Raw genomic sequence first — 22,525 nt, 5'->3', positions numbered from 1 at the left:
AATATTTAATGTAAAAGCGAGGATTTTTTATAGGAGGACTAATCACGAAGGGGTTTAAGGAGGGAAAACGAATAACCAGCTTTGATAGGGATTTTGTCGAAGTGTAACAACCTGCTGATGGACTTATGTAATTCTAGCTTCTTGTTGAATCAATTTTATACATGAGGGCTCATATCTGATGAAACGTTTTGTCAAAATATTTGATTTTATAGGGCTTGCCTTCATATCCTGATTATTATATTTAACTAGCTGTTGGGGTGGCGCTTCGCACCACCCCAACACCTAGTTGGTGGGGCGCTTCGCGCCCCCAAGCCCCCCCGCGCGCATAAGTCATTATGCGTCATTGTAGATGTGTCCCTGTGTCCCACCTGTGAATAGATATATATATATATATATATATATATATATATATATATATATATATATATATATATATATATATATATATATATATATATATATATATATATATATATATATATATATATATATATATATATATATATATATATATATATATGTGTGTGTGTGTGTTTTTAACTACGTAAAACATGCGAATATACAACATTCTTCGCTGTCCCATTGTCTATGCATATAAATAGATTGTCAGGTTTACTGACTCTTGAACATGCAACATAATTGTCCATGGGAAAAACAATCCGTATTCAGATCTATACCTCATTATTCTAATGATGTGTCCCTGTGTCCCGGTCGTCATTTATATTCCCTGTGTCCCGGTGTCCTAGTTTGTAATTTCTCTTTGAGTGTCCTGGTCGTCATTAATATTCCCTGTGTCCCGGTGTTCCGATCGTCATTTGTGTCCCGGTGTCCCGGTCTGTAATTTCTATTGGAACAATCCCTGTGTCCCGGTCGTCATTTATATATCCCGCCTGTACCCCCGGCGTCCCCATTGTAGTTGTGTCCCTGTGTCCCGGTCGTCATTTATATTCCCTGTGTCCCGGCCGTGATTTGTGTCCGGGTGTCCCAGTCTGTAATTTCTCTTTGAGGTTCAATTAATATTAATTAATTATCAATCAATCAATTATCAATCAATTTATTAATACTAAAGAAAACTATTACAAAAGTAAATCAATTAATAGGCCCAAGAAGCTATGCTTGTAATGGGCCACAGAGAACAAAAAAAACACTTATAAAATATATACAAAAAAAAAAAAAAAAAAAAAAAAAAACACTGGAACAAGACAAGATTTTAAAAGAAGAGAAGTGACATACAAATTGGGATAGAATTAAAAGAGAGACAAAAATTTTTTAACTGTACAGACCCGACGAAATAATGCCTTTGCAGAAAGAAAAAGAGGGACATCCAAAGGGATGGAGTTCCATAATAGAATTGACTGATATACAGGAGACCTCTGAGCTACTGTAGAGGATCGTTTTGGTAAAATAAATCGTCGAGAAGAATTATGCAAAGAAGAAAAGTACCTACCTGAGCCTGTCCTTGAGAAAAACTGCTGCAGGGTCGGTGGAAGAGTACCTAGAAAAGCAGAATGCACTAAATAAAGAGTATTTTTACCTATAATATGATCCAGCGGAGCTATTCCAGTATCATTATAAAGATCAGAGGAAGGGTAAAGCCGAGGGAGAAGAAAAGTAGCCTTCACTGCCCTATTTTGGGCTCTTTGAAGTGAGCAGAGAAAAGACAAATAAGTATTGCCCCAGACAGAGCATTAAAAAGAAGAGAAGTGACATACAAATTGGGATAGAATTAAAAGACAGACAAAAATTATTTAACTGGACAGACCCGACGAAATAATGCCTTTGCAGAAAGAAAAAGAGGGACATCCAAAGGGATGGAGTTCCATAATAGAATTGACTGATATACAGGAGACCTCTGAGCTGCTGTAGAGGATCGTTTTGGTAAAATAAATCGTCGAGAAGAATTACGCAAAGAAGAAAAGTACCTACCTGAGCCTGTCCTTGAGAAAAACTGCTGCAGGGTCGGTGGAAGAGTACCTAGAAAAGCAGAATGCACTAAATAAAGAGTATTTTTACCTATAATATGATCCAGCGGAGCTATTCCAGTATCATTATAAAGATCAGAGGAAGGGTAAAGCCGAGGGAGAAGAAAAGTAGCCTTCACTGCCCTATTTTGGGCTCTTTGAAGTGAGCAGAGAAGAGACTTATTAGTATTGCCCCAGACAGAGCAGCAATAAGAAAGGTAAGGATGAATAAAAGCATGATAAAGAGAAACCATAATGATAAAGAGAATAGACTGGCGGAGTATTAAGGAACGGGTGTGAGTTATATGCGGTTTAAAAGAAAGAAAACAGTCAAGATACACACCAAGAAGTTTCATCATAGTAGATTATGGTATAATATCATTCCCAAAAGTCAGGGTGATTGGCTCCCGTACGTCTCTCATGCGGTAAGGGGTCCTAAAGTTGACAATGGCACTCTTTCGGCTGTTAAGAGCCATACCATTTGACCAGCACCAATCCTTTACTTTATCAAGAAGACCTTGAGCTATAGAAGTGGCAGATGGCAGGTCCACCGCAGCAATGAAAAAATTACTGTCATCAGCAAAAAGAACAGGGTGAATATGGGGATGAAGACCATCAACAAGATCATTAATGTAGATTAGAAACAAAAGTGGTCCAAGCACAGAGCCTTGTGGGACACCTTTCAATACAGGCAAAGTAGAGGAAGAAGTACGGTTAACCAAAACATACTGAGATCTATCTGAGAGGTAGGACCTAAACCAATCTAGTGGGACTCCATGCACACCAAATAAGGATAGTTTAGACAGAAGAACATTGTGGTCAACCATATCAAAGGCCTTTGAAAAGTCAAGAAATAGACCCAAAACACACAAGCCCTTGTCCAGATTAACAAGCACAAACTCTGTAGCATCAGTAAGTGCATGTAAGGTAGAGAATGAGGGACGAAAACCATACTGATGGTTAGTGATGAGAGAATTTCCATCAGTCGAATTAGTACTAAATACAAATGAAGAGAGTCGACGATACACTACTTTTTCAACAACCTTTGAGATGACGGGAAGAAGAGAAATAGGTCTGTAGTTTGAAATTGGAGACGAATCACCTTTTTTGTGCAAAGGTAGAACAGTAGCAACTTTAAATGAATGAGGGAAAATACCAGAAGAAAGAGAGAGGTTAGTTATGTGTGAAATCGGATGAGAAACAAACTGACTAATTTTTTTAAGGACATTATTGCTCAAACCAAAACTATCAACTGTTCCCGGTCGTCATTTATATTCCCTGTGTCCCGGTCGTCATTTGTGTCCCGGTATCCCGGTATGTAATTTCATCAGTTGACAAACATGACGCCAGTCGACAAACAACTTCATGACGCATACAGCTCAATCCTTAAAATGACGTCAGTCGACAAACATGACGTCAGTCGACACACAAACATGACGTCACTCGACACACACACACACACAGACAACTTATTTTTATACATATAGATTGTTATATTTTTTTGCCACCAGTTGTTTCTTGTATTTCTCTTTTAATGTGTTTCTTGCAAATGTTTTCCAGCAAAATGTCGTTAATAAGTTTTCAACTGTTACCACAACTGGATGCAAAATTATTGTCCATCAAAAGGAAAGGGATTGGACCCAGCAGGGTCCTTTGGAGCACACGGCAGTGAACAGAGAGGGATTAAGACTAAATATTGTCACTATTTAATGGATTGAAACCGTCTAGAAGGAAATGATGCTACATTTTTACTAAAAATATAGAAGACGAAAGTCACGAGGCCTTGTTGCCGTTAAAACTAAGTGATTCATTAAAATGAACGTTTTATAAGTCAAATAACGTCTCATGACCTTGAAAACTTTTAAAATTTGTGAAACGATTTACTATTTTGTCCTATATATACACGGGACTGGTAAAAAAAATGACAAGAAATACCTCTGAAAAAGAAACTCGACCAAATATTTTTCGTTAAAATTTATGCCCTATGCACTACAAAGAGCTTTTCTCTGAGTCTGGTTTAAATCAATCGGTGTTACTTAAAGTGGTTATCACGAGTTTATTTCTTTTGTCTTACCGTACCAACAGCGGTTAGATTATACTTAGTACCTAGTCTAGCGTTGTGGATTCCAAGCTGAAGCAGATATGAGCTTGACAAACGTTTTTTATGGTATAGGGTTCTAAACATATTGGGCAATGCATTTACAATACTAATGAATGATTCCTTTAAATATTTAAGGAAAACTTTATAGAAAGGTAAATACCTTAGAAAAAATAATTTCATGAAAAAACATATTGGTCAAGGAAGGTATTTGCAAAAGACCTTCAACGAAAAATAAAGACATTGTCTAAATGATCATTGAATATGAAGTAAAGTTGGCGAAGAGGTACTGATTAAAAAAAAAGGCTGGAAAAAAATGGTTCAACTAAAAAGATGTCAACCAAAAACCTTAGAATAATTCTAACTTGACCAAATTGCGTCCCAACTCCATGATGTCTATCTAGAAAAAGTCTATAGCTGGTTCAATTTCGCTGAAAAAGCCAATCTATGTTTTAAGAATAAAAAGAACTTTGATAATGGTTTACGGAAGATCCACATAAGCGTAAACTGGTTTCCAACTCGTGAATTATTTTTGACAGGAAAATCTTTGGTTCTTTTTGCGTTCTTACATTAAGCATCTTAAGTGACCTAAAAAGTATTTTGAAAGTACTCTTTTCGAACAACAAAATAAAGGCGATATTCGGCAAAATTATGCCGTCAAGTCAAAGCTCCGTTGGATTTTAAATTATATTCTAATTTAGCAAACAAACAGAATAATTTTTACTGACTCTCTTTCCTTGAAAATCGAAAACAAGAGCAGGCAGAGCTCAAATTCTTGAAGTTATGGCCAAGCTTTTGAAACTTAAAAGTTTAGCTTGACTCATGGCGAAATCCGTCAACAGCGAAATCTGACCGAAAAATTTCGCCGAAAAATTTCGCCGAAGAAGGACCTTAGCGCTAGTTTTTATCTTTTGTTAATAACTGACGTCAAATTCTGAAGTTTGAAAAAGGAGCACATGCAAAGCGATGAATGAAAGGGAAGATGGAAATCGATTTCATGTCCTCGACTATGTCGTTTTCTCAGCTACTCTTGCTATATCTGCTGGAATTGGAATATACTTCAGATTCTCGGGAGGCAAACAGAGGACTAATAAGGTTGTTGAAATTACAGTATTTTATATGAATTTACTTGATAGAAGGTGATTAGGCTATATTGACATTTTTACAGACAAATTCAGAAGTTTTGAGCTGGACTTGTTAGGAGTTTCAGAAAGTCTCCTTCCAGAAGTAGTAAACCTGAAACCAGGTAAGACAGGGTGCATAGGCCAGGATTTAGGGCTCATGAAGAATAAAGAAGCTTCTAACTCTTGCTTAAGTTGTGTAGATATTAATAATATAATTATAGCTACTCATTGCATGACTAAAAAGCTCAAGTTATCTGCTGTAGTAGTAGCCTATATTCCCCTGTAAAACCAACTGAAGGAGATAGTAGTTAATCAAAATCAATTTTACATAAAGTTTCAAGAATAAATAGACAGGATTCTAGGTAGAAATATGGTAGGCCTAGTATTATTAAGGAATTCTACTGTTCACATTGGTAAGAATATGAATATATGATAGCCTAGTTGAATTTTGTTGTAGAAAAGAAATAACAACAGTTACAGACTAGGCTAGCCTACTGCAGTTTTGCAGGGATAATAATCTAGTTATAATCAGAATAGTAGATGGTCATGAAATGGACCATTAATTAAAATAATATTCACATTGGCTAATTTTAAAACTGCCTGCTCTATTGATTATGTAATTATAAATTAGGTCTAGGGTAAATATCTATAGGCTATTAACAGACTATTCAGATAGCTAAGAAACAAACTTACTGTTAGAATCAAAATTTCATTTTGGACCCAAATATGACATTCTTTTTAATGAAAATTCAATTTTTAGCCCTTTACAGACACTCAAAGATGATAAATTTTTCTCAAGTTTTAGATATAGCTTATATACCTATGGTAGCATCAATCTTGTTAAAACTGGTTTACTGTAAATTGGGTGACAAAATAAAGAATCAATAAATGTATGGGCTATATTTGGGTAATGTTAGAATGGATAGGTTAAGTTAGGTTAAAATTGACTTTGCAATGGAAACAAATGTCATGTTTGGATTCAGGTTGAAATTCTGATTCTAGAGATAAGTTTGTTTCTTAGCTTTCTGAAAAGTCTACAGATATTGATATTTACCAAAATTAGGGACTGGCAGGTTTAATAGAAGTTATGTCTATAGTAAAATTCTAGCTTAGTGGCATTGCTATCTTGGAAAGTAGTTGGATTAGGTGAATAAAACTATCAGGAGTGTATTAATGACCTCCTGGAAAAATATTTTGAATTATCAACCTCCACTCCCTCTCTCTCTAGTAGGCACTGGCCTTTTATAACCTTTAATAATCTTTGTATTATAAAAGCAAAACCTTACAAGATAGATCTTCTGCACAAATCAGGCATAAGAAAAGTGTTTTGAGCCTTGTACCTTTGCTCAATCCTAATTTGATATGTTTTAAAGTTCTGTAAAATCATTTCTTAAACCAAAGAAAAAAAATCCTTAACATAGATTCAAATTCTACTAAAATAACAAGAATTTCATTTTTCAAAGACTGAATCCAATGAAAAACAGATTGAATACTCAAAATCAGCATAAAAAGCTTTTTGTCAGAACCCAGGTATGACATGTATACAATCTTCTAAACCCTAGAAGTAAGAAATTGGCCAAGATATTAGGTTGAAAATATCTTCCCAGGGGACATTTTAGGCCCTGGATTTATTAACCCAACTCAAATACTTTCCAAGATAGCAAGGAGCTTTAAACTAGAACTTTACCAAAGATAATAGGGTATAAAGGAGTGCTGTTTTTAATTTTAAAAGTGAAAATCATCATCAAGTAGACTCTAGAGTTACTCTTAATTTGGAATTTGGTAAGGGTAACTTACCTCCTAGGAAGTTATAATATTGTTAGATAATTCAGGTAGACTACATGATAAGAATTTGAGATGAATATTCCAGGAACTGTTGAATATGAAACTGAAGAGTCTAAAAAAATTAGCCAGGAGTATTTGTGAAAAGGCTTTGATCTTAGTAGAAAAGACAAGGGACTTGTGCCAAAAGTATTTGAGTGTTAGAGCATAAACAAATAAATATAAAGAACGGGTAGTAAGTCAAGAAGGCATTAAGGTATGAATTAAGGATGTATGAAGTGGGGGTCATGGAAAAAATGCCAAGGATTTAGAAGATGCAATTAGATTGCCCAGTACTAACATTTAGTACTGGTGCCTTAAGTAACTGAAAGGAAGTAATCAGTTTTGATGTGTCCCAATGGAAGATGAATCTCCCAGGAACTGTTGAATATGAAACTATAGAGTCTAAAAAAATTAGCTAGGAGTATTTGTGAAAAGGCTTTAATCTTAGTAGAAAAGACAAGGGGCTTGTGCCAAAAGTATTTGAGTGTTAGAGCATAAACAAATAAATAGAAAGAACGGGTAGTAAGTCAAGAAGGCATTAAGGTATGAATTAAGGATGTATGAAGTGGGGGTCATGGAAAAAATGCCAAGGATTTAGAAGATGCAATTAGATTGCCCAGTACTAACATTTAGTACTGGTGCCTTAAGTAACTGAAAGGAAGTAATCAGTTTTGATGTGTCCCAATTGAAGATGAATCTTCCAGGAACTGTTGAATATGAAACTATAGAGTCTAAAAAAATTAGCTAGGAGTATTTGTGAAAAGGCTTTAATCTTAGTAGAAAAGACAAGGGAATTGTGCCAAAAGTATTTGAGTGTTAGAGCATAAACAAATAAATAGAAAGAACGGGTAGTAAGTCAAGAAGGCATTAAGGTATGAATTAAGGATGTATGAAGTGGGGGTCATGGAAAAAATGCCAAGGATTTAGAAGATGCAATTAGATTGCCCAGTACTAACATTTAGTACTGGTGCCTTAAGTAACTGAAAGGAAGTAATCAGTTTTGATGTGTCCCAATGGAAGATGAATCTTCCAGGAACTGTTGAATATGAAACTATAGAGTCTAAAAAAATTAGCTAGGAGTATTTGTGAAAAGGCTTTAATCTTAGTAGAAAAGACAAGGGAATTGTGCCAAAAGTATTTGAGTGTTAGAGCATAAACAAAAAATAGAAAGAACGGGTAGTAAGTCAAGAAGGCATTAAGGTATGAATTAAGGATGTATGAAGTGGGGCCCATGGAAAAAATGCCAAGGATTTAGAAGATGCAATTAGATTGCCCAGTACTAACATTTAGTATTGGTGCATTAAGTAACTGAAAGGAAGTAATCAGTCTTGATGTGTCCCAGTTCAAGATAGAAGGGAGGCTTCAAGTAGTGATAAGGAAAGTGTTTAACAGAGATGGCAGAACATTTTTATATAGGAAAGAATAAACACATTTATTACAATTTGGAAGTGAAGAAATATTTTTTTTTTATGCAAATTATTAGATACAGCATAAAAAGAATAAAAAAATAATAGGGGTTCTGGTGCTGATAGGGTGGTAAATGTTTTTAACTATGGTGGTTGCAAACTTAGAGACAAATTAGTGAAGATAATGAACAGGAGTTTTGAAAAAGGGGAAGGACCTAGTGAATCAGACCCCTTTGGTCCTCAGATTCTAGATTATGAACAGATGGTTGAAGAGCTTCAACAAAGTTCCTATCTTTATATTATATACCAGATTATTACATTAAAGTGATTTGTCCTATGCACAAGGACAATATTGTTGCAGTTAAGATAAGGATAAGGTTAGTAGCTGGTTTGGTGTTTGATTAGGAATCAAGCAGGGTTGTGTTCTATCTTTATTTATTGGCTATTAATTATTTGGATGAACCTTTTCCTAAGGAGTATGGCAAAGGCTAGGGTAGACCATAGAATCAATTGGGGCGGTACTAGACTTAGATTGCAAGGATGATTTAAGTAGCCAATGCTACATATTATATAGTAAGAATTGCATTAGTAGTGTTCTCAGCTGTAGCTAAGGACTTTATATGGAACCATTAGGGGAGGAGTGATGTTTTTGTCCAAGTAACAAATACATTTGAAAAAATCTTAAATTTTGGAATCAAACAGTACCCTTAGTTTGTTATTATATTGTTTCCTTCTGAAGGGACACTCTCTTACAAGTGTACCAAACTTTGAAAGAAAGCAATTAGTATATTCCAAAACAGCATGAAAAGGTGCATCACGTGGTGTGATCACCCTCTACTATTACCACTACTAATAACTCACTAGGGCAATAAGCCACCTAAGGTAAACACAGCTATGAAGGCTTCTCCTACACCCAATCTATTCAAAGCTTCATCTATTTACCCTCTCTCAAGAAGCCATAATCTCTCATATTTCATTCAAAAAATGTGTAATAACCATCTCAACCTTTCTCTCATATGCCCATAGAAAGTTGTACAGGACCAATTTTTTGTACAGCCTGTTGTTTGATATACAGTAAATCAAGTAGGTACAGTATCCAAAACTGTACATGTACAATCCCTCTAGAAAAGACCTAACAAATCCTTCTCCATCTTTTGAAGCACCTATGTTTTCAGAACTATAGTCAATCATTGTCATGATTGCAGCTTCCAATATTCCAGTCTTGATTTACAGATTTACCTTCCTAGTCTTCCTAACTTTTTTCAAATGATAAGAAAACACCCTGGGCATTGTTCTACTCAGCTTTTTAAGTCTCCTCCTGAGGGAGGTAGGCTTGGAGCCCCATTTCCCTTACTTGGAATTCATACTGTGTCATGAATTTGATACAAACCAACAAAAACATAAGGAGTATTGCTTTGCTAGATATTTTAAATAACAATTATATGTCTAGTTGACATTTTATTCAAGGTTTTACAACCATACTATACTTTTTGCGTTTGACCTTTATCTTTTGCTTCAAAACTTGAATCTGAATCAAATCTGCATTAATAGTTTCTGCTATTGCATATTTTGTTTATTTGTTATGTTGTAACCAGACATTAATTATGACATTTCTTGATGATGTCACACAGGAAGCTCCATTGTTGAAGCTGAGAGTTAACACTAATAAATCGTCAATTATGACAGTTAATTTTGTAAATCACTCCCTTCTTTCACAAACCCAATTCCTCCCAAAATATCCGTCACATGCATTATCATGCATATCATATGCATATGCTGACTTGAATTAGGATACCCATGTTCAAAACATCCTCAAACAAGCTTCCCCTTTGGTTTCCCTTTCAAAACTTTTGATAGCATTTTCTCCCCCCCCCCAAGGATCTTCTCCAAATCTATTGTTCTTATATTTGGCCTATACTGGAGTTTGCTTGTCCAGTGTGGCATTTCAGCCTTTTTTCAGAGCATATTTATAAGATTGAAGATATCCAAGAACAAGCACTTAGAATCATAAATAGTGAAGGGAAGGTTCCATATGATTATCTACTAGGTAGGTTCAAGCTCACCACATTGGCTGAGAGAAGGAACCTTCTGTGTCTTTGTTTTGGTACCAAGACCTTGTCTGTTCCCCAATTATGTTCCATCATCCATGAACCCTACCACCCACAACATTCCATCCTGTATGGAATTCCAAGAAGTCCCCAAACTGACTCCCATCCCTGCTAAACATGAAAGATATCACAAGGGTTTCATTCCAAGTTTTGTTGAACTCCATAATAGCCAGGAAAATCAGTCATTAATTTTATTATTATCTATTTATTTTTTCTTTATGACTTTATATATATATATACATATATATATATATATATATATATATATATATATATATATATATATATATATATATATATATATATATATATATATATAATATCTATACAAAAGTATAATCAGTGGAGTACAGAGAAAAAATTAATAAACAAAGCAAAAACAAAAGTACACATAACTCAACAATGGCAAGCACAATAAAGCTAATATAACAAAGAAAAACAGTATAATAAAATAGAATTAACAAATCAGTAGAGCAGACAAAGTAAAGCTACATTGATAACTACAAATATTTACAAACACAGTATAGACCGCTGCTCATCTTTCGCATTCATCAAATTCATCATTTATTTATAGCCCACAAAGATAACCCTATGGAGAAAAGAAAAAGCAAACGAAATTAACCAAACGACCAAAAAAAAAGAAACTAAATACTTATCCTACATAATACATAAATAACAAGAGAAAATATAACTAAACTAGAAAGATAACTTATAAGAAGAAGAAGGTTATGGCAGCATCATCCCATACAGGGAATTATTCTTGCAGAGAGATCGGATATAGGGAGAAAGCCGATTTTGGATGGCCGGGTATGGATCAAGAATGCCATATCTTTCACTAATCCAAGAGTTTCTAGTCCAGGGTGGTAGGCCTAACAAGAACTTACAAAAACGGTAAAAGCATGATCGGATGGTGTGTTTATTCTGATCGGTTAATACAGCCCAAAATGGGGAAAGACCAATAACATGTGGCCTCACCAGCACATTGAAAAGTCTTGCTCTGATATGTTTATTATAATTTGTCTTGGTAGATATGAGTAGACCATAAGATTTGCGGATCTTGCTGGTCAAATGTTCAACTAGCAGTGATCTCGTAGATTTCACATTACAACCGTTTGGGAGCCCAAGGTAAACTAAACTAGGCGCTGGTCTCACGACACTATTTCCAAGTTGGACATCAGGAACGTCATCTGAGCTTTGACGGTTGAAAACAACAATTTCGCTCTTACTTTCGTTAAAAGACAGGTTTATTTTGGAATAAGCATTTCTTAGAATATCAAAGTTCTTTTCTATCCTCCCAAAAGAACGGCTTAAATTCAGTGTATCATCAGCATAATTTAACATTGATATATCTCTACCTCTAAACACAAGACTCATCTCAACATCTTTTTGTGATTCTACAGCACTATTATTGTAAAGGGTAGGGGAAGAAACTGCACCTTGCCATATACCTTTTTCTACAGGAACTACTACAGCCAAAAATTTGTGGACCATCAATCGTCGGGACTTTAATTCTAACCTTCAGTTTCTTATATAAATTTCGGAGTGGTAGGACGATTGATCTGTCAAGGCCACGTTTGAGCGCACACGACAGTATCTGAGCATGGACGCCAGAATCGAACGCTCGGCGTACATCATGACTAGCTGCTATAACCCTTTCCCCTGTCTGGTCATGCTCTAAAAGTACATTACAAATGAGATGGTGAACATGTTCCCTACTAACAGATTATTTAAAACCAAATCGGTTATCAGGGCTTTCACAGACTCTACATAACTCATCAATAAAAAGAATCTCAAAAATTTTGCAAAACACTGGGGCAACTGTTATGGGGCTGTGAGAACCGCATTGAGCAGGGTCTTTTCCTTTCTTTAATACTGGCGTGACAACCCCAACACAGAAGGAATCTGGCACTAAATCGCAAGTGAAGATCATCTGGTATAACAAAGTGAGATGCTCAAGGATCCTTTGGCTGTCATGAGCTAAATGCAGGCCACAAACTTGGTCAATGCCTCGCGAGAACTTCTTCTTTGATTTAATTATCGCCGCCCGAACATCAGAAACAGTTACCACAAACCCGAGTGAAGGCGATGCTTCACTTCAACCGGAGATCAAAGTTATCTTCATATTTCGACAGAAGCTGAGCGTCGGGTGCTGCAAATTCTATTTTGTAATAACTATTCCACTGTTCTTCTGTGGGCCAGAGGCTGGGACCATCGCAATCACTTCTTTTTTTCCTTACTTTTCAGCGTGTTACTATTTTCGTCAAGAATGTTAGCATTGTGCTTCTGCAGGCATTTGGTAAACTTTCTTTTCATATAAGTCTGCACTGTATTCACAGCACCTGACCGGGACTTTCCTATATCCTTCCACATTTTGTGCCAAAACTTAGAAGCATGACAAAGCTGATCTAGGAGTGGGTTTTTTTTCCAGCGTGGAACTTCAGTACCAATGCGAAATCTGCGTTGTGGTACTGCAGCACTTTCAGCAACTCTTAAAGCATGGGTTATTTCCTTGCAATATACATTTAAATCAATCTGTCTCTCAGTGGTTTCTAGACTGGGATTCGCTTATAGAAGGTGGTAGGGTACCTTGATCCTTCCCATAATTTCATCACAAACAGACTGGTATACGTCTATATGTATATATATATATATATATATATATATATATATATATATATATATATATATATATATATATATATACTAGCTGTTGGGGTGGCGCTTTGCGCCACCCCGACACCTAGTTGGTGGGGTGCTTCGCGCCCCCCAAGGCCCCCGCGCGCGTAATTCGTTACGCGCCATTGTAGTTGTGTCCCTGTGTCCCACCTGTGAATATAGATAGATTTATATATGTGTTTAAAACTACGTAAAACTTGCGAATATACAACATTCTTGGCTTTCCCATTGTCTGTGCATATACAAAGCCTTATGTACTAATAATGACGTCATATACAAACGTTCTTTTTACAAACAAACAAACATTCATACACACAACTCGTTTTTATATAGATAGATAGATAGATAGATAAAATACAAATTAACTGCGTAAAACTTGCGAATATACAACATTCTTCGCTGTCCAATTGTCGCTGCATATAAATATATTGTCAGGTTTACCGACCCTCGAACATGCAACGTACAATTGTCCATGGGAAAAACAATCAGTATTAAGATCTATACCACATTTTTCTAATGATTGACCTTGAGCTTTGTTAATGGTGATTGCAAATGCTAATCGAATTGGGAATTGCAATCTTTTAAATTGAAAAGGCAGATCCGTTTGAATCATGGGAATGCAAGGAATAAGAACAGCCTCACCCTCAAAAGGCCCTGTCAAGATTGTGGCCTCTATTAGGTTTTCCATTGTTTTTTTTTACGGCAAGTCGCGTGCCATTGCAAAGCTTTGGTGGGTTGATATTTCTTAAAAGTATTATTGGTACGCCTATTTTTAGTTGTAGCACGTGTGGTGGAAACCCTGAAAGATCCACGGAAATTAAAAAATTCAGATGGATAATTAACCGCTTCATTTGGTTCCAAAACTGTGTCGACTGACTTGTAAAGGACTGCCTGGTCTCGAATCTTGGTCAAAACAATATTGTTGATTTTGTGGACGTCTATATTTTTGGGTGCAGGAATCGCTCTTTCACTTAGCCATTTATTATTTTTATAATTGTTTAGAATATTCGGAAATAATTTTTCAATCAATTCATTTTTGGACGCCACTAAATTACAGAAATCAGCAGGTAGTTGTATACGTCCTGAAATTGAGTCTACTGGGAGCTTTCCGTCTCCAATTGCCAGCAATTGATCTGAAAATGTTTGACCAGAGTCATCGTTTTGCAATCGGACACGCATATTTGTAGTTAATTTTAATGTTTTTACGTGTGACCATAAATTAGAATTTTTCAGGCAAGCATTCATTTCATCTGCAGGAGTTGATCTAGGTATTATAGGTAATGTTTGCCTGAAATCTCCCGCAAGCAATATTAATGTGCTGCCAAAGGGTTTCGACTTCCCTCGCAAATCTTTCAAGCATTGATCCAGAGCCTCGAGCGATTTTTTGTGTGCCATTGTGCACTCATCCCAAATAATAAGTTTGCATTGCTGCAATACTTTACCCATCCCAGATGATTTGGAATTATTGCACGTGGGAGTTTCTGTAGAATGCAAATTCAGAGGCAATTTCAAAGCGGAATGAGCAGTTCTTCCACCAGGCAGCAATGTTGCGGCTATTCCGGACGACGCAATTGCCAACGCTATATCATTTTTTGATCGAATTGATGCCAGAATCAGTTTTATCACAAACGTTTCACCAGTACCTCCTGGCGCATCCAAAAAGAAAATTTCTCCAACGTTCTTATCGATACAATACATTAGCGTATCATAAATGTCTTTTTGTTCCGACGTTAACTTGGAAATGTTATTTTGTACATACGACAATAGTTATTTTGTTACTACGACAATAGATCACTCGTACTGTAACTTTGTTCACGATCCAATTCTACACATGTCGAAACAGCAGCGATACGGTTAGGTGAAGGCATTCCCAAATCCTGAAGAGGTTTGTTTGCAATACGTACGCACAAATCTTCTATAATAACTAAAGTGTAGTTATAAATTTCTGATGTAAAATCAAAAGTCATATCTGACGTCTCTAACTGTTTTCGATGGAGTATATCTTCGGACATTTTTGACTTATATTTTTCCCATAACTGTGTAGGAGCTGATGGAGAGCAAGTTGTTAAAATGATGCCAAACAATGCACGAATTTGACTTGGAGTTGACGTTTCGCACGCGTCATTGATGCAGTTATCCCAGTGTTGGTCATTCTCCAATAAATTCAGAGCTTGGCATGCACTACGGTAAGTGTCATGTATAGTACCGTTTACAGTTCTCAAATACTCAAAGGATGTCGGACCGGGTACATTCACCAAAAGCAGGCGTAGAAAGAAGCATTCATGTTGATTGGGGTGAACGGTGTAGAGTCTTCCTATCGTGGTATCTTTGAAGATGGTAGGTTGGCCGTCGACTGACTTACCCTGTTTTCGACGTTCAAATACTTTATTTTTAGTATTCCACGTGTAATACGAAGGCACTTCAGTATACAGCAGTTTTTTTGCTGTAATGATTCTTTTGCAAAGCGAAAAGAAACCGGTTAACTTTGTATCCGGTGGATTCAGGGCTCTTTGTTGCACGTTGGTTTCCGAGAAATAAACACGTTGACCATTCTGTAAATGTACCGCTAAGTGAACAACAGCTGGACTACGTTCATGTATCGGAAATGAAAGAATTCGCCAAACAGCTTCATTACTGCTTATGTATCTTCCAGCCTGATATTGTACGATTTCGTCGATATCTTTGATTTCGGGCTGCAAGCCAAAAACTGCCATGTCACTACCTTTGTTGACGTATTTACATATGTATTTGATTGCCTTTACGGAGTTATAGTATTCAACGTTTATGTGTGCATTAAATGTTTTTGATAATGATGGGGAATATGGAACAACCCACTGGTTATCTACTTCGATGGTGGTACCGTTACGCTTCTTTATTATTGCTGTTTTACCGCCATCTTCAGTAGATCTTCTTCTATATTGTGGGTAACCATCATTGCCAGTAATTATGTTGGATACTAAAAGTTGAGGATATTGCTTTGTGCACCTTCCTTTGGCCATGCATGGTGAATTTTCGTTCAGTGCACCGCAAGGTCCATGTATCATATTTTTTACAATAATATCATGTAACCCTTTATCGACATTTTTATCTGGTATTTCAGCGGAAATCACATCATCAATTTCGTTCGAAGTAATTTTTTTATGTAGCCAGATTAGTATATGTGCGTGTGGCAAACCTTGTTTTTGCCATTCCACTGAGTACATCCAGTACACTGACCCAAACACTTCAAATTTTACTATGTAGTTTATCAGTGATTTCAACTTTTGCCGGAAGACACGGGCCGTAATGTCATGTCTATGAACCGCCGATTGTCCTTGAAGTAAAAGCTGCAGTATCTCGTCCCAAGATTGATTACATGTAAATGTAATAAATAAATCTGGACGACCATAGAGACGAACATACGCAATAGCATCTTGAGCATATTCATGCATATGACGGGGACTGCCAGCATATGACGAAGGTAAAATTGTCAATCTTCCAACGTTTGTGGTATTACCGTCATTTATAACTTCATCTCGCAAATGAATGTATTGTTCAAAGCGGAGCTTGGTCTGATTCAGGCGGATATATAGCAAACGTTCTGATTCAATTTTAGCATACATATCAACGACGAATTGGTGAAACAATTGACGGCATTTTAAAATATAATTTTCTTCATCCTGCCGAATCATTAGTCTATAGGAATAATAATGCATTGCACTGCATTTCTTATTCATTTCTTTGTTAGTGACTGGATTCATCGATTTAATAGTAAAGTGATAGCTGTCGGCTCCATCCCAAAAAATGATAGGATATTGTAGGGCATCGTAGCATTGATGAGTTTCAGCAATTCTTAACAACTGAGCGTTTCGCTTATGAAGAATAATATCTCGAGGTAAAAACTGATCACCGACCATAACGATTGCCACTTCGTCGATAGTTGGAGCATTGTATCTACGCACATGTTGGCCAGGAGGCGTTTTGTCAGCGGAAATAACAATTTTATGCGTATCAGTAGGCATCAAATCGATGGCTGTTTTGAACAGACGCACTAAATTATTATTTTCGTGGAAAAGATGTTGCAATTGGGAAACGATTGTCCTTTCAACGTTGGGAGAAATTTCGCAACGTGCATTCAATTCAGAATTTCTATCACTGATGAAGTACAATTGTAAAAATTTATGATTCTCGCCTGAGAATGGTAGAAGGGACCCTGCTCTATGATAAATTTGCCCTTTTATTTTGAAAGTAGACATAAATTGATCTGGATTTTCGATTTGGGCTCCAAACGACGTCATTTGGAAACATGAGTTATATTTTCTGATTTGTGACAAAAAACGCTTAGATTCTGACGTAGTTCCAGTAAGGAAAGTCTTCAATGGCTCTGGTGGTGCGGCCAATAGAGGAAGTTTAGCTTTTCCTGAGGCGCAACACATTCCCATTGTTTCACCATTGAATTTCAAGGCCTTGCAATAGGGACAAATTTTAAACATAGTCCCGATTTGAACACATCTACTCAAGCTATTATCATCGACTGTGCTGTACCTGAATGCCAGGCGATAACTTTCAGTTTGCTCTGATTCCTCGGCACGCTTTCTTTTCTTATTTTCTCTATCAGCAGCAAGCCTGATTTCTTGCTGTTCTGGTGATTCCTCGGCACGCCTTCTTTTTTCACTTTCTCTTTTAGCAGCAAGTCTGGTTTCATGTTGCTCTGGTAGTTCCTCGGCATGCCTTCCTTTTTCACTTTCTCTTTTAGCAGCAAGTTTGGTTTCGCGTTGCTCTGGTAGTTCCTCGGCACGCTTTCTGTTCTTTCTTTCTCTATCAGCCTCAAGCCTGTTTCCTTGCTGTTCTTTTGATTCCTCGGCACGCTATCTTTTCTTACTTTCTCTATCAGCCTCAAGCCTGTTTCCTTGCTGTTCTTTTGATTCCTCGGCACGCTTTCTTTTCTTACTTTCTCTATCAGCAGCAAGTTTTTTGGCATAGACTCTTTGAGCGTCTTCCTCGGCTGTTGCCATTGTAAGTTCATCAGTCGTTTTACAGTTAAATATTGATAGATTTCTACGTGAACGAACGTCTTAAATATCTTTAATGATGTCACTGTCATAACAAAAATGACGACAACTAACTTCATGACGTCAGTCAACACACAAACATGACGTCACCCGACAGACAGACCCACACATCCACAGACAACTTATTTTTATATATATAGATATAGATATATATATATATATATATATATATATATATATATATATATATATATATATATATATATATATATATATATATATATTATGAAAAGAGAAATCACCAATGCAACAGCACAAACACATGAAAAAAAAGGAGACAGAAGGAGAAAAGGAAAACTGTTTTCCTAAATTAGTGATTAATATAGACCAGCACTTGAATGAGGCCTTAACCCTACTCATCCATACAATCACATAGGTCAAACAGCATAGCCATACACAATCAACCATAAAGAATAATCCATGGACAGTCATGTCGTCAATAAGTATAAGTCGTTATTTACCAAACAATAGAAACAATAAAGACGAATAATTCAAAGGCAACAACCCAACACAGGGGCTCATCAGGAGAATACAATCGCCTCTAGGGTATCGGCACTTTAAATCCTCTACCCAGTCAAGTGTTGTGCCTACCACAGAATATCCATGGCATCCCCGTGTCAGGTATCACCCCCAAAATACATGTCTATGAAAAAAAACCAGCAAATGAAGAACAACCAAGTAACACCAAAACAAGCTTATCCTTTTAATATATTCCTCTTTTTAGCAACAATAGGTAAACTAAATATGATAAATTTTACCAAATCACAAATATTAACACTTCGCAAAAAACCTGAATGAACTAAACAATTATAGGATTCATCTTTACCATGTGGCTATTTTTTTTTTTTTAAATCCGCTCTATTAGAAACACAATTCATAATAAATGGCGCTTCATGATCGTTTCGCGAACCTCTGAAATTAGCCGAAAATTTCTTTAAGTATTTCCAGATAATTCTTTTGGTATTTATTTAAAAGTTCGTTATAATGAAAACTAAATTTTTAAAATTGCCAAGTTAATTTATTTGCAGAAAAACCTCTTAATATCAATTTTTGGCTTAATATTTTACATCTATTTTTAAAATCAATGTAATTACTACAAATCCTTACATAACAAAGTAACTGTGGGAAAAACGTCGAATATGTGATATTTGAGTGTATATTACTTTCAGGGAATGGTAAACTAATCACTTCAAAATCATCCGTTTTATTATACATTTTGAAACTTAATTTATTATTATCAGAAATATTAATATTTAAATCTAAGAAATGATCTTCATGACCAGCGCCATGACTAGGTTCAAGAGTAAGCTCTGATGGATATATATTTTTAGAAATATCAATGAAATCCTTACAATTTAATACCAAAATATCATCTAAATATCTTTTATTATTTGACAAAACATATTTTAAATTATTTGGATTATTCTTATCCATCATATATTTATATTCTAGTTGACTTAAAAACAAGTCAGCTATAAATGGGCTGGTATTCCCCCCCATGGGAATTCCCACGATTCGTTTGTACAAATCACCACCAAATCTTATATAAGTATTGTATAAAACAAATTCTAATAACTCAAAGATTATATCCAAGCTGTAACATCGCAAGTTAACTGTAGTCTTAAAGCAATTTGTCCATATAACTTTTTTATTATAAGTGTCTATTTTTAAGAACCTTTTACTAGATAAGAGGAAAGATTTCTTGATAACAGTTTTTAAATTATCTAACACTACATTAAGTGATAAATTAATATACATTGTCACAAAATCGAAAGATTCAATTCTTTTAGCTGAAACCATTGTTAAAGAATCTATTACCTGCAGTGAATTATTAAAACTCCAATATGGATTAAAATTCGAAATTTTTTTAATACCAGAACAATAGGTTTTAAGTTTATTTACAATTTCTTTTAAAATTAAAGAGAGGTCAGGAGCAGCAATGCGGGTTGGACATTTAGCTGCTTCAGTAATAAACCTTGGTTTAGGGGGATTCTTATGAAATTTTACAGTCCAATATAGGAAAGGGAACTTTTTATCATTGTCATTTATTTTAATATTAAAATTTTTAAAAAGTATTTCTTCAGTCTTTTCAGTTAAATTCTCATCCTCAAAATTTACCTTTTCGTAAACATTAGTTGTGCATAACTCCCTTTTTAAGATATCACAATACAGCTTCTGACAAATTATGGCAAAATTATTATTAGCTTTATCCACTGGCACAATTACAAATTCATTCTGTAGATTAGCAATTGCTTGTTTAATCTTAGCATTATAAAATAATGATTTAGTGTTACTATTTTTAAGTTAGAATATATTTTATTTCCTATTCTATTAATAGTTAAATTCTTCCAACTTTGAAAACTCTCTTTATTTTTATTCTCTTTCTGACACCACTTATCAATAAATAAATCAAAATCATTTTCCAAGCCATCAAGAACACTCGATGGTTTCAGATGATGAGAAAGACGGAAATTAGCCCCTTTATTCATTATAATTTGAAGATCATCTTGCTTTATTATTGACAAGTCCCCTGTTATAACATGTTTGTTAGTAGGATTTACAGTTACAAACCGGTTTTCAATTTATATCACTATCTAATCTTTTAAGTATTAAATTATAATTAAAAATAATTTGCCCAATAGTTTTTGAAAATTTATACGTTAAAACTGGACTCTTATTATAATTCAAATTACTAGGAAGGGCCTGTTTCACATCCCGCTGATTTAAAATTTCTGGTAAATTAATATCTTCAATCTGCTTACAAGTAAAATCAATAGGTAAATATAATCTGTTATCCTTATTACCAATTTTATCAAACTTTTTATTTTTTAATTATATTCAAGAGCTGTATTATTCTTAACAATCCAGAAAAGTTTGATTAAATTCCTCTTGGATAAATTATTTAGACATTTTATTACAGAAATAGATCTATAGAAAGCATATGTAAATCTAATTCATTTTTTCTATTATTTTTCCTATGTCCTCTCGATCGTTTTTTACGTTTAGTAGGACAAGTAAAAGAAGGATGGTCCATAAAACCATCAATACATTTAACAACAACCTGAGACATGTCACAACCAGATCACACGCATATGCTGACTTGAATTAGGATACCCATGTTCAAAACATCCTCAAACAAACTTCCCCTTTGGTTTCCCTTTCAAAACTTTTGATAGAATTTTCTTCCCCCCCCCCCAAGGATCTTCTCCAAATCTATTGTTCATATATTGGCCTATACTGGAGTTTGCTTGTCCAGTGCGGCATTTCAGCCTTTCTTCAGAGCATATTTATAAGATTGAAGATGTCCAAGAACAAGCACTTAGAATCATCAATAGTGAAGGGAAGGTTCCATATGATAATCTACTAGGTAGGTTCAAGCTCACCACGTTGGCTGAGAGAAGGAACCTTCTGTGTCTTCGTTTTGGTACCTAGGCCTTGTCTGTTCCCCAATTATATTTAATCATCTTTCATCATCCACGAACCCTACCGCCCACTACATTCCATCATGTATGAAATACCGGTAAGTCCCCAAACTGACTCTCATCCCCGCTAAACGTGAAAGATATCACAAGGGTTTCGTTCCAAGTTTTGTTGAACTGCATAATAGCCAGGAAAATCAGTCATTAATTTTATTATATCTATTTATTTTTTCTTTTTGACTTTCTAGCTAAGTTTTGACTCATCTTATCAAATTCGTGAACCAGGCTATGAAAGAAAGTTTTGAATTAAATTATATTCTATTAGAAAATTAATTGCTCGGTCTGGTCCTGCTGGTATTATGCATATAGTACTGTTCACCATCATCAGCAGGAACATACTTTTGAAGTGTGCTTAAGACTGGGTCCTTATCAACTTCTCTTCTAGTTATGTTATGTGGTTCGATTTTTGTATACTATTTATTGTTTTTGTGTAGGCCAAGTGAATTTTATTTCCTTTTTACTGTATATATTATATATATATATATATATATATATATATATATATATATATATATATATATATATATATATATATATATATATATATATATATATATATATATATATATATATATATTCAACCCAGAAAAAGTTGTCTGGGTGCCTTTGTCCTGCATTATTGTGTTCTTTGATTCAAAATTGAATTTAGAATCCGCTTAAAAACACACCTAACCTGGCCACTATTGAAAACAAATTTGTTTGTTACTGTTTCATAATCGGTAAACTTTCAATATGGCCTGTCTTTAACTATTTAAGTACTGTCCAGTTTGGTCATTTTCTCTTTAACTATTTAAGTAC

General features: G+C 35.2%; 1 protein-coding gene across 1 annotated transcript in view; it reads left to right on the top strand.

Moving 5' to 3' along the window:
- Positions 1-4,960: 4,960 nt before the first annotated feature.
- LOC136027052 (putative sodium-dependent multivitamin transporter) overlaps positions 4,961-22,525 on the top strand; it is an 82,219-nt gene continuing 64,654 nt past the window's right edge. The window contains exon 1 of the mRNA XM_065703982.1: positions 4,961-5,154. Within this exon, the coding sequence (XP_065560054.1) occupies positions 5,026-5,154 (129 nt within the window). The 5' untranslated portion in view covers positions 4,961-5,025. The remainder of the gene's footprint in view (positions 5,155-22,525) is intronic.

Source organism: Artemia franciscana, chromosome 5 (genome assembly GCF_032884065.1).
Source record: "Artemia franciscana chromosome 5, ASM3288406v1, whole genome shotgun sequence".
NCBI classification, from domain to species: Eukaryota; Metazoa; Arthropoda; class Branchiopoda; order Anostraca; family Artemiidae; genus Artemia; species Artemia franciscana.
Note: the sequence above shows the minus strand (reverse complement) of the source record. Positions and strands in the feature narration are given on the sequence as shown.